This window comes from Zalophus californianus, chromosome 4, assembly GCF_009762305.2.
Source record: "Zalophus californianus isolate mZalCal1 chromosome 4, mZalCal1.pri.v2, whole genome shotgun sequence".
NCBI classification, from domain to species: Eukaryota; Metazoa; Chordata; class Mammalia; order Carnivora; family Otariidae; genus Zalophus; species Zalophus californianus.
Genome location: NC_045598.1, coordinates 174928818 through 174945284, shown reverse-complemented (window position 1 = coordinate 174945284; position 16467 = coordinate 174928818). Strand labels below are relative to the sequence as shown.

The 16467-nt window shown below is 34.0% G+C and overlaps 1 protein-coding gene across 1 annotated transcript in view; it reads left to right on the top strand.

Moving 5' to 3' along the window:
- The window catches only part of TMEM65 (transmembrane protein 65), a 61851-nt gene extending 51665 nt beyond the window's left edge, over positions 1 to 10186 (top strand). The window contains exons 6-7 of the mRNA XM_027624182.2: positions 934 to 1039; positions 7386 to 10186. Coding sequence (XP_027479983.2) covers positions 934 to 1039; positions 7386 to 7487 — 208 coding nt within the window. The 3' untranslated portion in view covers positions 7488 to 10186. The remainder of the gene's footprint in view (positions 1 to 933; positions 1040 to 7385) is intronic.
- Positions 10187 to 16467: the final 6281 nt, after the last annotated feature.

Genomic DNA, 16467 nt, shown 5'->3' with positions numbered 1-16467 from the left:
AGGGGCAGAGGAAAAAGGAGAAGCAGACTCCCTACCGAGCAAGGAGCCCAACGCAGGGCTTGATCCCAGGCAGGACTCTGGGATCATGACCTGAGCCGAAGGCAGACGCTTAACCAACTGAGCCACCCAGGCACCCCAATCTAATATCATATGTTAACGTGCTTTGCTTTGAATTTGGAGTAAGTGCATGACTGTAATTTTATTGCAAAAATTTTTTATATACCTTGAAATGATCTTTTAAAATAAGAGAGAGGTGTGCCTGAGTGGCTCAGTCAGTTAAACATCTGACTCTTTTTTTTTTTTTTTAAGATTTTATTTATTTATTTGACAGAGAGAGAGAGAGCACGTGTGTGCACAAGCAGGGGGAGCAGCAGAGGGAGAGAGAGAAGCAGGCTTTCTGCTGAGCAGGGAGCCCCATGCGGGGCTCAAACCCAGGACCCTGGGGTCATGACCCAAGCCCAAGGCAGATGCTTAACCAACTGAGCCATCCAGGCACCCCAAGCATCTGACTCTTGATTTCGGCTCAGGTCATAATCTCAGGGTTGTGAGATTGAGCCCTGTATTGGGCTCTGCACTGGGTGTGGAGCCTGCTTGAGATTCTTTCTCCCTCTCCCTTGGCCCCTTTCCGACCCCCTCAACCCCCTCCTTGCTCTCTCTCTCTCAAAAAAATAAAAATAAATAAAATAAGAGAGAGTAATTGCTCTAAGTCAATTAGTTTATCTATGTATGAATATATTAATATTAAAAGATTTTGAACTGTATATATTTATGCACAATAAAAATGAAAATTGTAAAAAACATTTACACCATTTCTAGGGTGCCAGTTACAGGTGTAAAATTATTTTATTTCTTTTTGTGGCAATTAGTTTGTTATCTGAGGACATTTGTGTGTCTCTTTAAAAACTTACATTCTGTCCTTGTGTTTTTTTAAAGACTTGCAGGCTATGTTGAAGCTTTGGCTTCCAGATTAGGCCTGTCAATTCCTGACCTTACACCAAAACAAGTGGACATGTGGCAAACACGTGTTAGTACACATTTTGTAAGTACTTTATATGGTTTATGATTATGAATTCAGGTAGCCAGAGCAAGATACTGTATAGTTCAGTCCTTTGAGAAATTTGAGACTAAATTGATTTGAGTGGAGTTTTTAACAAAAATTGTCTAAGGTTTGGCAGTTTTCAGAAGAACAATAATTTTTTTATTGTCTATTTTTTGTAGGTGTACTCGATTTTTAGAATATTCTTTATATGATTCAGTTAATGTGAAGGAATATCTGTCATGTCCTAGAGACTGAAGGACATAAAATGAATATAAATTACAGTTATTTTTAAGAATTGTTTAGGTGAAAAACCAGACATGTAAACAAATTATAATTTAGTGCAGTTATAGAATTATGCACTAGATATAGCAATAGCACAAGTAAGAGAATTAATACTTTGTGTGGAGAAATTTCTTTTGGTGGTAAGATTTCTTGGTGATTATTAGATCTAAGCTGATTTTTGTGTTATTGATGAGATGTTTACTAGATGAACAAGAGAATTCTGAATACATTGACTAGCAAGTAGAAAGACATGATAAAAACAGGGTATGTTCAGAGAAATACAAGAAATTAGGTATTGCTGGACTATAATATAGTAGTTGAAGATCGAAGCAGCAGTAAGAAACAGCATTGGAGAAGTAAGAATGGGGATCAGACAGGAAAGACATTGTATAAGCTATACTAAGGAGCTTGAACCTCATACCTAGGTGATGGAGTGCTAGTGAAGAATTTTAAATAGAAAGGAAACTGGATGGATCACAGTGCCACCAATTAAGTCAAGAAGAAAAGGAGGAAGGACAAGTTAGTAAGGAAAGATTATGAGTTCTGTTTTCGATTCGGTAAGTTGAATTTGAGATGCTTATAAGACATTCAAGTGGTGATACCTTGTAGGCATTTGGATTAAAAGTCAAGAGTTAGAGAGGTCTGTATTAGAGATGATGAGTATTATCAATCATTCATTCAACAAATATTCATTTTTTACCTACTGTATGCACAGTACATATGTAGGAGTTTTGAATATATTGGTTAACAAAACAAGATCTTTTTTTTTCTGGTGGATCTTACATTTTAACAGTGGAGAGAAGACAAAAAATCTGATAAAATGTTTAATGTACTAGAAGTTCACAAATGTTAAAGAAACTAAAGAAAAAAAGAAGGCAGAGCAGGGTAAAAGGTTGGGAGTGTTGGGATGGAGACAGCTTGCAGGATTAAATAGGAGGGTCAGCAGGCCTCACTGAAAAGGTGATAGTTAAAACCATGGGAAAAGTGAGATTATACAGGACAGTGCTTCTCAAAGTGTTATGCCAGGGCCAGCAGGATCAACACTACCTGGAAACTTGTTAGAAATGCAAATTTCATGTTCCACCTTAGACTTATCTATTTCTTTGTAAAAAATCATATAGATGTGTCCATATCCTGCAATTTGTAGATAAAGTGAAGTGAGATTAGCTGGCTAATATCTGCCACAGTTGTTGAAGAATCAGGATATTCTAACATTCTAGCAATTTGGCTTAACATTTTAGCACTACAGTTAGGATCAAGAGATTATTTTCCTGGGCTTTCTTCTCATGTAATTGATAATTCTGTTTTCTTTCTGTATTATAGGCAGATCCATTCCCCTTTCCTATTATAAAAGTACTTCAATTACTAAGCTAGTGTGTGTGTGTGTGTGTGTGTGTGTGTGTGTGTATAGTGTGTATGTGTATGTGTGTGTATTTTGATAAATCTTCCACCAGCATATGAAGTGATTCTATTTCTTAGTTGTTGACTCTGCTTCTTTTATGTTAGGATCAAATCTACTCTGTAATATAACATTCAATTAACAAATAGCCTGAAGTAATTTAAGTTAGTGATCAGCAATCCATTCATGACATAAGCTAACTCTGACATTTACCCATAATGGAATATATGCAAATGCACATGTGGGTTCCTGTTGACACAGGTTGTATTTTAAAACCTCATTTATAATTTGGCTGTTTGAAACTCAGAAAATATTTTCTTGCAGAGCCATATTATGGATATACTCAAGTTCTTAGGTTAGCCCCAGTGTAGTTAATTATAAGGCCTAGACTATCATAAGACCTAATAATAATATATAAGTAACTGATTTTTCAATGGAAAGATGTTTCAGGTTCTGAATCAGGGAGCCAGAAAAGGATACCCCACTTCTTTCCTCCCTCTCTGCCCTGTTGACTTTATGCCCCATTGAGATAGTTGGGTTGGAATTCATTAACTGGGAATCCTACAGTGAGTGGGGAGGAAAGCCTTGGTTTCCATGGACAATAGTAACAAGCATTCTAACAGAATGGGTGAGAAGTAGAAGTGGCAATGGACATTTCATATATATGGGAAAGTCAGGAATCTAAAATAAAATAGTCTCTCTCTGTGTTTATAAATAAATATAAATGAATACAAACTTTAAGGTCAAGATAAGGATCTAGGATTAACTTTTTCAGCCTCTGGAATGAAGAAAATTTCTGCTTATTAAAACTCTGTAGGAGTGATACTTTCCGAAGTTTGACATGATGAAAATGACAAATCTGACTATTAATATAAAGCATGGGTATACCACCATCACTACTACCACGACCAAAAACCCAAAAATAACAGAGTTGAAAATTTTTATGCAAGCTATTGTCAAACACTAATGTCTAATCTTGAAATTTATTAGAAAACTTGCAGGGTCTGATAGATACATGGACAATGTATAGGGAAAAAACATTTTATTCAAGACTGTTGATTATGTAGCTGTCATAGCACCTGTAATGTTTGATAGAACTTGTTTTATTTATTTGCTTTTCTCTGTATAACTAACTGGAAGTTCCTGGGAGAGAGAGAGAGCGACTGCATCTAATTAGTCTTTGTCTCTGTGTTACCTAGCACAGAGCTTGGCATAGTAGATTCTCAATAAATGTTTATATGAAGAAATAAAACGTAATTGAAAGAGGTTTAACCTTGATGATCATCCTAGAAATGCAAATTTAAAAAATTATTTACAAAAATAAAAATTTAAAAGTGTTCATAGTGTAGGTATGGTTGTACAAAAATTGGTGTGTGTATATCCATGTACATATACATATACATAATACAGTTGACCCTTGAACAAGCTGGGGGTTAGGGGCACCATCCCCCCCATGAGTTGAAAATCCACATATAACTTTTGACTTCCCAAACACTTAATTACTAATAGCTTACTGTTAACTGGAAGTTTTACCAATAACATACATAGTTGATTAACACATATTTTATATGTTATACATATTATATAAAGTATTCTTATAATAAAGTAAGCTAGAGAAAAGAAAATGTTGCTAAGAAAATCATGAGGAAAAGAAAATACATTTAGGAGTACTGCACTGTAAAAACCCACATATAAGTGGATCCACACAGTTCAAACCTGTGTTGTTCAAGGGTCAACTATATTTCAATTGGTATATATGTTTTTGCAGTCATTTTTGTGTAGAATAGACAGCATGGCATTCATTACCCTATGAATATGCACAAATATATTATTTGATTTTTAAATAAATCATTGGGAAAAACTATACACAAAAATGTTTATTGTAATATCATTTATACTGGTGAAAAAGCAGTGACTTTTAATGGTAATAAGGAGAGCTTTAAACAGATTATAGGCCATCAATTCAGTGGAATTAAAAGTTTTCTATTAAGTTTGTGAAATAGTTTGAAAAAAGAGCTTATTATAACGTGTGGCTCTGGGGGAAGAATTGAGGCAGAAAACAAAGCTATGTTTACATAATGATTAGACCTACATATAATTAGGTAGACATGGGAATAAATATTGAAAAGGAATATATACAAAAGGAGCAAATCCAAATATATTGAGAATATTTGGTGAGTTTTTTTTTTCCCCTATCTTCAGATGTTAAAATGTATGTACAGTTTCTAAAAGGTATTTTTCTACTTGAATATTTCTTTGGTGTTATTTCATGGCAATTTGAAAAAACTTTTCTTAGTTGCATTGAACTTTAAATATTACTTGTTCTAGAACCTTTTTGTAGCTTATTGTTCTTTTAATTGAAGTGTAGTTGACATACAATATTATATTAGTTTCAGGTGTACAACCTAGTTATTCAACAATTACATATATTACAAAATATCACAATTAGTATGGTCACCATCCTTCACTATACAAAGTTATTATAACATTTTTGACTATACTTCCTGTGCTGTACTTTTCTTTCTCATGACCTATTTATTTTATAATTGGAAATTTGTGCTCTTATTGCCCTTCACCTATTTCACCCATCCCCTCCATCTCCTCTCTGGCAACCACCACTTTGTTTTCTGTATCTATGAGTCTGTTTCTGTTTTTTGTTCTGTTTTTTAGATTCCACATGTAAATGAAATCATATGTTATTTGTCTTTTTCTGTCTTATTTCAATTACCATAATACCCTCTAGGTCCATCTACATTGTCACAAATGGCAAGATTTCATTCTCTTTTATGGCTGAGTAATACTCCATTGTGTGTGTGTGTGTGTGTGTGCGTGTACACACACACGTGTATACATACATATACACATGCAAGTATACAAATGTATATGTGTAGTATACATGCACATGCACAATATACATGTATGTACACATGCATATACATATACACCTGCGTACATGTATATGTATGTGTGCGTGCACATACACATATACTACATCTTCTTTATTCACGTATTGATGGACCCTTAGGTTGCTTCCATATCTTGGCCATTGTAAATAATGCTGCACTAAATATAGGGTTATTTATATATCTTTTCAAATTAATGTTTTTATTTTCTTTGGGTAAATACCCCGAAGTAGAATTAGTGGGTCATATGGTATTCTTATTTTTAAGTTTTTGAGGAGCCTTCATTCTGTTTTCCATAGTGGCTACACCAATTTATATTCCGACAGTGCACAAGGGTTCCCTTTTCTCCATATCCTCACCAATATTTGTTATTCTTGTCTTTTTTTTTTTTCTTAATTTCAGTCTAGTTAATTTCAGGTGTACTGTAAATACAGTGATGGAAAAATTCTATATATTACTCAGTGCTCATCAAGATAAGTGTACTCTTAATCCCCTTCACCTGTTCTACCCACCTCCCCTCTGATAACCATCTGTTTGTTTTCTGTAGTTAAGAGTCTGTTTTTGGTCTGTTTCTCTTTTTTCCCCCCTTTGTTTTTTCTTAAATTCCACATATGATTGAAATCATATGGCATTTGTCTTTCTCTGACTTACTTCACTTAGCATGATGCCATCTAGATCCATCATGTTGTTACATTCTTTTTTTATGGCTGAATAATATTCGTGTGTGTGTGTGTGTGTGCACTTGGGCTGTTTCCGTAGTTTAACTATTGTACCTAATGCTGCGATAAACATAGAGGTGCATATATTCTTTCGAATTAGTGTTTTTGTATTCTTTGGGTAAATACCCAGTAGTGTGATTACTGGATCATATGGTAGTTCTATTTTTAATTTTTTGAGGAACATCCACACTGTTTTCCACAGTGGCTGCACCAGTTTGTATTCCTACCAGCAGTGCATGGGAGTTCCTTTTTCTCCACTTCTTGTTTCTTGTGTTTTTTATTTTAGTCATTCTGACAGGTGTGAGGTGATATCTCATTGTGGTTTTGATTTGCATTTCCCTGATGATTAGTAGTATTGAGCACTTTTTCATGTGTTGACCATCTGTATGTCTTCTTTGGAGAAATGTCTATTCAGGTCCTCTGCCCATTTTTTAATCAGATTGTTTTTTGGTGTTAAGTTGTATGAGTTCTTTATATATTTTGGATATTAACCCCTTATTGGTTATATCATTTATAGATATTTTCTCCCATTTAGTAGATTGCTTTGTCATTTGCTGATGGTTTCCTTTGCTCTGCAAAAAGCTGCTTTTCAGTTTAAAGTAGTCCCAATTGTGTATTTTTGCTTTTGTTTTTTCTTGCCTGTGGATACAGATCCAGAAAAATGTTGCTAAGGCTGATGTTCAAGAGAATACTATGTTTTCTTTTAGGATTTTTATGGTTTCAGGTCTTATATTTAGATCTTTAATCCATTTTGAGTTTATTATTGTGTATCGTGTAAGAAAGTGGTCTAGTTTCATTCTTTTGCATGTAGCTGTCCAGTTTTCCCAACACCATGTATGAGACTATCTTTTCTCCATTGCACATTATTGCCTCCTTTGTCATATGTGGCTTCTTTTTATATTTAAGTTAACTATGATCAAAAGAAATGCAATTACAGTTGAATTTTATAACATATAGTAATTGTTTATCATAGATACTTAGGCAAGGATTCTTCTTTCAGGGATAAAATAACTTTCAAAAAATGTTTTCTTTTGTTTCCTTAGGGCAAAGCTGTTGGGGTGACTATTGGCTGCATTCTAGGAATGTTTCCTTTGCTTTTCTTTGGAGGAGGTGAAGAAGATGAAAAACTGGAAAAGAAAAATTAACCCTCTTAGAGTATCTATAAAAAAATGTAAACTAATGTACCTCAATTACTAAATATGCTGTCACAACATTTAGGAATTAAGACAATAACAGTGCATAGATATGGGATCAAATAATTCAGCATGTATTATGGAAAACACTAACTTATTGTGGCTTGGTTTTCTTAGGACATCTTTTTAAAAAACGTTTAGTATCCATTTTGTGTAAATTGTTGAAATGCTTTTTCATCAATGGCAGTCAACATTTTACCTTTTTCTTTTTCTTTATATATCAAAATATCATTTAAGTATCAGTCATTGACGTACTGTACTGAGTGGGGGTTTGCGTATTTGTTACTTTATGTGTGTGCATGCATGAAAGGATCTTCTGTCTTTGCTGTTGTTCTGTAGTTACAACTCAGCCTTGAGATTTTTGCCACATTACTTAAGGTGTTTAATATAAGTTAAAGGTTTTTTTTTTTTTACTCTATTTGGCAACATCAATTTTGTACTCATTTACATTGAACATTTACAGTCATAATTTTAGTCATTTTTTAAACTCTTACTCAATTCAAGATAGACACACACTTTAAGCATTTTAAGTATCTATTACTCATTTTAATTTTCTTATTACCTCACTGTCTCAAGAGCCAGAGGTTTAATCAGAATGAATAATTATGTGGTGTCTCTACTACATAAAACCATGTATGTTAATAAGTATATTATTTTCAGTTAATTTTTTTAATCTTTAATTTCTCCATTTTGAATCATAACATGGTAGCTTCTGTTCCTAAGGGGAAGAAAATGATTATTTTAGGGTCTTTTATAAATGGGGGTTGTGGAATTAGGGTAAAATAAGGGGTTTGACATGACACTTGGAGATTAAGAGGCTAAAAATTTTTTTAGAGAAAAAGAAAATGGGAACTGTCAAGAAGGCTTATGGTATAAGTGGTGAAGTTGAAGTTGTGTTTGGAAGGTTAATGAGATACAAATTCTATTGTTTGGGATGGATTTCTTTTTCTCCAAAGCATCTTCTCATCTGAATTGAATGAATCTGAGTACTCCATACTCATAATCCTGATGTCTTGTTTAGTGAGTTTTATTTCTGGATAACTACTTTGAGGTGAAGACTAAATATTTTATATTTTTCTTTTTTGCTATGAATAGTCTAGTAGTCAAAAGTTATGTGAGGAAGAATCTTTTTTTTTTTTGGTCTTCTTCTTTTGTGATGTTTAAATAATATTCTAGGTTGAGATTGCTTTTCAGCCTTGCATATCTAACATATATAGTACAACTATATATATGAGTCATAAATTTTAATTTTATGAGCCCTTAAAGTTTGTTAGCATGTGGTCTGTTACATATGCTAAAAAATTACTCTTACTTGTAAGAGTAAACACATTATGGAGGAGAAAAACTGAAATTAAAATAACTGGGCCACTGAAATTATTTATGTTGCTAAATAGATGCAAAAGAATGAAAGCTTCTAAGATGGCTGTATTTATAGTTACCTTAAAGTTTTATTTGCACATGTTTACTTTGACCTCTTATTTTCAGAGGGGCTGTTTTTTCCCACAAGGCACTTTGTCATAAATTACCCTCTGTGCACTCCAAAATAATTCAGAGCTCTCCTTTAATCATAGATTTTTGAGGAAAAAGAAGAAAATAAATCATATAATATAAAAATAAATATATGACATTCTTATTATGTACAAATAATACAGTAGTCTCATTTGATCAAATTAGAAGTATAGAACTTGACTTCGTAAACAGAATTGTGGTTTTTATGTTCCACATAGTACTACATACACACCAAAAAGAATTTTTTTTATTATTTTAGCTGGTAGGATTAGAGTGCTTATTTAAACAATTTTTTTAAATGTCTAAGTGCATTTGTTCCTAACTTGTATATTGCCAGTCCTTTCTGTTTTCTAAAAACTATTTTATTGTGGTGCTTAAATTTTCTTATTAATTAAATCCCATATCCAGAAACCTTGTCTGTGAGTTAGAAAGGGCTTTGATTATTGGTTTTCACTTTTTGCTCTTGAAAGTAATCCAGTCCTACAGAAGCTTTCAGTTTAGCTGAATGTCTGCAGAATTATTTAAGGTGTCAAAACATAGCATATATAACCTTCATGTTGAAAGATATTTTAATTTGGGGGCATAATAAATATTTGAATCATTCAGATAATTAACTTTCAAAAAATGAAGACCTTTTGTCCTTAACCTAAGGTACACATCTTCTCAAGATCTTATTCTACATGAGTATTGGTGCTTGGCACAAAGTGATTTCTGAAAAATGGCTCCCTTTAAGAGATAATGACTTCATAAAAACATAGTTTCATGGTACTTGTCACAAATAACCTTATTTCAGATTGAAACTGGAATCTTTTTTCTCATATTAGCTATTTCTTTATTGGAAGCACCATAACTATAGTTAAATACAACATGAGCTACTTTAGTACCGTTTGTTTGAAATTCATGTTGTCTCTGTATTATGATTTATTGACTTGTTGATGCATGTGAATTGGGTGCATTTTGTTGCCACTGTATGTTAAATGGTGACCAATGTTTTTACAAAGGAATTGAACAAAAAAAAATCTTTTAAGAAATTTGGAATGTGGTTTTGATTTTGAAATTTGATTTTCTTCCTAATCTCTAAGAGAGTGCTCTGGTTATTCTGTCACTAAAGGAAATAGAATAAATAAATGCAGATTTTTTTACAGGATTGTAGCAATGTCACTGAGACAGTAAAATGGAATTATTTACTGCCTCCCTGAAATCCACATTGGCGATCTATTACAGATTATGAGAGAAGAATGATCCTATATTTAGACAATTTGATCTTTAATAGGATGTCAAAAATAACACTAGAGAGATTGGCATAAATCACACTGATGGGTCTTTACAGCAGAGATATCCAAGCCTTCTGTAGAATAATGCCTCATTTACTCCTTTTCTGTAGGAGATGAATTTTGAAGGTAATGGAAGTTTATCTTTCACACAAAAAGTTTGTGTAAACCATTTTGAAGTAAATCTTCCTAATTTTAGAATTATGTTTTCTTCCCATCTTAAAAGAATGTATTAAATGTAATGTCATCTTTTTCTTAGTGGCTAAGCACCATCCCCATGGACATTATTATTGTGCTGTAATGCAGTGCCTCAGGAAAACTTTAATTTTCCTCCCATCTTTTTACTGCTCTTGGCTTTTGGCAACTGCCTTCTCTCTCTAACTTGCCACTTCTTAGCTGTATGGATTTAGCAGCTAGATAGCCAGTCTTACCAGGAACTTTTGGGGAAATATTAGGCTATGGAGCCTGAGTGAGATGATGATGGTGATGATGATGATGATGTTAGTTCCCTTTTATTAAGCACTCACTTGCTGTTTTGTAAGTATTTTACACACTGTCATATTTAATCACTTTAAATAACGACGTTAAGTTGGTGCTATTATTATCCCTATTTTATATTGGGTAAATTTTATGTGGAAAGTTAGTAGTAGCACCATGAGGTCATTACTAATAAGTGGACTGGAGTCCAACGTTGTCCAGGTTTGAAGCCTGTGTTCTTAGTTACTATGCAATAGGGCATCAGTTGTATGGACTTTGTAACGTCTCTTCTCTGCTTAGGTTCCTCTTTACCTTCAGATTTGTTTACAACTTGCTTACAAAAACAATTTGTTACAACTTGTTTACAAAAACAATTTGTAAACAAACAACTTTTAAAGTTGTTTTCTTACCGATAATCTAAGGGAATTGTGCTTATATCTCAAGGTTCATTTAAGAAATTCTGTGCTTACTATGTGCTCAGAACTGTTCAAGGAACTGAGCAAACAACCAGAACATCCTCATTCTCATCAAGTTTATTCTGGGGAGGGGGGCATCAGTGGAGCAAATATACACTTAAATATTTTTTATTGCAGACAGTGGTAAGTTCTAGAGATGAATGAAACAAGGTAAGGGGAATGGAAAGTACCAGTGGTCATATGTGAGGGTTTATTTATTATTAATTTTTATTTTATTATGTTACATTAGTCACCATACATTACATCATTAGTTTTTGATGTAGTGTTCCATGATTCATTGTTTGCGTTTAACACCCAGTGCTCCATGCAATACGTGCCTTCCTTAATACCCATCACCAGGCTAACCCATTCCCCCACCCCCTCCCCTCTAAAACCCTCAGTTTGCTTCTCAGGGTTGAGGGTTTATTTTTCTAGAATTGTCAGGGAAGACCTGAAAGAAGTGAGAACGTTAACAATACATGTTAAGGAAATCTCAGACCTGTGAGCTATATTTCACTTTGGAATGTATTGTAAGATGTTTTTGTTTGTTTTGCATTATTAATGCTTTCTGGATTAAGTCTAAATACTAATATTTAAATATTAGGATTAATACTCCCCACATATTTACTGACAGCCGTAGAGGGAAATGGCCCAAGAAGCCTGGGGAAGCTACCTGGGAATTCATACAATCTGTGGATAATCCATCTGCAAATTATTTAGGGTTTGTTTTGTGCTCATAATGAAATCTTACAGATCACTTGTTTTTACCAAAGCAATAATTGCTATTGGTATATGAGTTGTAACACTGAAATTGGTTTTTCTTCTTCAACTTTTAGAAATGGAGTACTGCTTAAAGCGAGGACATATAATATTTTAATTTTGAAGCTTCAGGACTTCTAGTGTCTACCGATCTTGTGCTGACAGCCGTATGAAGCACATAGTGTTATGACATCAAACATGTTAATGCCATTGACAGGTTTATGAATGAAAGAAATTTGAACAATTTTTTTTATTGACACCAATTAAAAAGAGTAGGCACCTGAGAGATTGTGTGATTTGACAAGTCCAAGTCAAACTTTTTGTTCACAGGAATAGAAAGTGAGAATGATGACCGAAGAATTAAAGTTAAAGGAACTACATTTGAGGGGAAAAGGGGTGAACCTTCCAAAACTGTTGGGTAAAGGAATTTTCTGTGAGAATTGTGAAATTCAGTAAAGGTTTGCCAGTTGCTAATATGAAAGCTATACATTTGTGTGGTGCTTTACCATTTATAAAATAGTTATGCAAGTGCTAGATATACATGGAGTTCAAGAGAGTTAGATGAACAAAAACTGGGGGTACTTTAATTAGAGTTTTTCTCTCCCGCATGTCAACCCCACCATCACCATTCCTGCACAATGGTGGTTATTCTGTATCTCTTTTTACCTTATGTCTCAAGTGCAATTGTTTTCTTCTTTATTTTCTCTTCTTTTCCCCAACCTTGGACTGATGGAAATGCAGTTTTTATAAAGTATATTATGTCCTGTGCTGTTATTTTTAAAGTATATAGGTCCGACATTTTCTCTTTTTCTCCCTTGCCCCCAATTGGGAGGAGAAAAAAATGTAAATGAATTTTTAGTTCATTTTATGGTTAACAGTTTTAACTGTTCTTTCTTCCATACTAATTCATACCCACATTTCATAAGAAGAAAAAGATCTGACTGTGCTTCAAATGTCAGGGCCACAAAGGCACATAGTAAGCATCCAACTTGTTCACTTCTCTATCTGTAATACTTTGTACAGAGCCTGAAACATGGTGGGTGTACAGTAGATATTTGTTTAATGGGTCAATTCTTGCCACCCACATCACTGTGCACTTCTCTCTAGGAACTTGAATTCTGGCTTGACTCCCAGCCCGTTGTGTATCAGTACTAAACACTTCCTAAGTCATGTTCTGTATCATTTTTGAACTTCCCACATTTTGCTTCAGGTAGATTGGTTCATGGTTCATCTTCTACTGGCAGTTCTCTAGTCCATTGTTTGTAACATATAGTCAAATGCTTAATGGGAAATATAGTATGTATGTATCTCCTGTTCTACTGGTTATCAAGGAAACAAACATTCTTTGGTTGGCATGATTTATTCTTAGTGAACTTGTATTGGGAGTCAGTGGTGACCACTTTACTTTCTGTTTAATCTGCACTAATTTTTCCCTTGAGGATTAATGTCAAGTATATTAGTCTACAATTTCTAGAACCTATCTGCACTCCTCTTTTTTCTGAGTAGGGCATTATTTACCCAACTCTGAACTTGATGGTACTTTTCCTGATCTCATTATTTCACAGAGTACAGCTTTGTAATTGTATCTCAAATTCTTTCAGTATCACAAACCAAAGATTTTAAAATGTTTTGACTCAAGACTCCTTTAAACTCTGAAAAAAGATATATAGAGGTCCTCAAAAACCTTTTGTTTGTTCATGAAGGCTATAAAAATATTTACTGCTTTAGAAATTATAACTGACAAATTACAAAAATATTTAGTTTATTTTAAAATAATAATAAACCAACTTGTTAACATAAATGATATACATTTTATGAAGATTATTTTCTGAAAGTATAGTGAGAAGAGTAGCATTGTTTTTACATTTTTTACAGATCTCTTCAATGTCTGGCTTGCTAGAAGACAGCTGGATTCTCAGATCTTTCTGCATTCAATCTGTTTGATATTTGTTTTGTTTGAAGTATATCAAGAAAATTTTGTCTCACACAGATATATAGTTGGGAAAAGGAAGAATATTTTAATAACCTCTTTATATGACTAGATTTATTCTTGGACACTACTAACACTGCAGAAGGGGTAATTTCTAAATGGTTCATTGCACTGTAGAATTCAAAACCATATCAATGAAATTTTGCAGTGGGTTACATTAAAACCTCTTGTTCTACCTTGCACTTTGACTGAACATTTTTCCCCATGCATGATTTTATAACACCATGCATTCAGCATTTGGAAATTATTGGTTTACCAAATTATGCAGATCTTCCCAATGTTAATACATTTCCCACATAAGATTTAAAAATCATGTATAATATGACCAGTGGTATCATTTTAAAAAGTGCCTCTTAAGTATTGGGAAGCTTTCAAATTCAGATGGCAGATACATATTTCCCAAAGTTGTGATTTTCATGTGAAAGCTTAAATTTTGTCATTGGGAACACATACCATTAATGTTCCTTGAAGTGACAGTTCACTTCATTCATGTTTGAGAAAAATATCTGCCAAATATGCACATCTGAATAACCAAGTTTATCTCACAAAACAATGTCATAATTGCTTTTCTCCAAGATAACCATCATATTTTGGTCTCCCCAGAAGTATTTTGTGCACATTTGCCTATTCATATAGAATATTAAAAAGACATTTATTCAACAGTCAATATTTAAAATAAATAATTTTTATTGCTTTTTGAAGGACACTGAGTGAAGCTTTTCTTCTCCCTCTCCCCCAACTGCAAGTGCATGGCAATGAAGAATACAGTAACTACTGGTGTCTTTATTCATTCTGATGTTGGTGCTTTTACACACCATGGCTTTTGCACCATCAGTGAACATGTCACCACTGTGAAAAAGGTAAATAAGGTTTTAGTATATTATGAAAATGGTTTTGACCTCACAGACAGAATCTGCAGACCACGCTTTCACACTTTGAGAACTGCCATCCTGAACTTTCCTAATTAGTTTAGAACCGCCATCCTGAACTTTCCTAATTAGTTTAGATTAGGTTTAGCTGTAAGTAACAAAACCCCAAAATAACAGTAGCTGAAACAAGATGGACATTTATTTCTCTCTCATATAAAATTGTTGTGGTATATTGCCCAGGGCTAGTATGCTAGTATAAGGGTTATGTTCCACAAAGCAGCAAAGCCCAGATTTCCATCCTTCTGCTTCATTCATGTAATTAGTTTTTGTTCTCAGTAGTCACTTTATGATCTAAAATGGCTGCTTCAGCTCCAGCTATCACATCTGCAGTCTATCCAGGAGGAAGGAACTAGAAAGAAAAGGACTTGAACCAACTTTTAAGTTGCCACATGACACATCTACTTATGTTTCAGACCTCCATCATATGAACACTGAACTGAAAGAGACGCTTGTAAATCTCCCCATAGGTATGGCTGAATATATAGCCAAAAATTGAAAGACGGGAAGGACATTTTGGGGGAAAACTAGCTGTGTATCACAATCTATCATTTTGGCTACCAAGTATTCATGTCTCACCTTTTTCTCTATATGGAAAACACCCATCCACAGGGGAGTGGGCTCAAGTTTCCATGCAGTGACTGCATTCAACTCCGGGAATAGACTATTCTCTCTATAGAGAGAATAGAGTACACCTTTGCACTTGCAGTTGGGGGAGAGGGAGAAGAAAAGCTTCACTCAGTGTCCTTCAAAAAGCAGTAAAAATTATTTATTTTAAATATTGATTGTTGAGTAAATGTCTTTTTAATATTCTATATGAATAGGCAATAGTTTTAAACTGGCTCATAGGTATCAGATATCTTATAAATGAAAAAAGTATCTGCCCCTACACACCAAGTATGCAATAACCACTTTTATTCAGAAAGGGAAAGAATAAACAATACAACCATCACGAGTTGCTAGAAATTATTAAGTCCACCACCACCATATTTCAGCTCATCTATTTGAAGGCAGTGGAAACCTGCCTAGGCAGGACTCCAAAGAGGAGTGAACATTTTAAAAGTGAGTTGGCTTCTAAAGCTGCTTTTAGCTTTGGGAGCTTTTGTCCATTCTTGTTGCAGTCAGGAGGCTGATAATTTTGGTTTTATATATTTTAAGTCTTGCTCCTAGGGGACAGAAACCAGGAGAGCTTTTGGTAGAGATATACAGAAGCTTCAAGCATATGTAATTCCCTCTCAGAAAATTTGCAAAATTGTAGAGCTATTTAGGACAGAAGACAAAATTAAGCAGAGAGCCTTATGAAACAAAGATTAAATTCAGAACCTGCTGGAAGAAGGGGATGTGGGGAATAGCCTAGGTTATCATTTGAAAATTCTTAAGGCCAGGGCAAAGGTAGAAGAAGCCTAATACCAAGGTTTGGAACTCTGCCTTGATTTATCATGATTTCTAGCTGGATTAGGGTGAACACTATATTGTCCTAGCGAAAGGAAGGATGAACCTCTCTGGAGGAAGATATCACCAGAAGCCTGTAAAAAAATAACACCT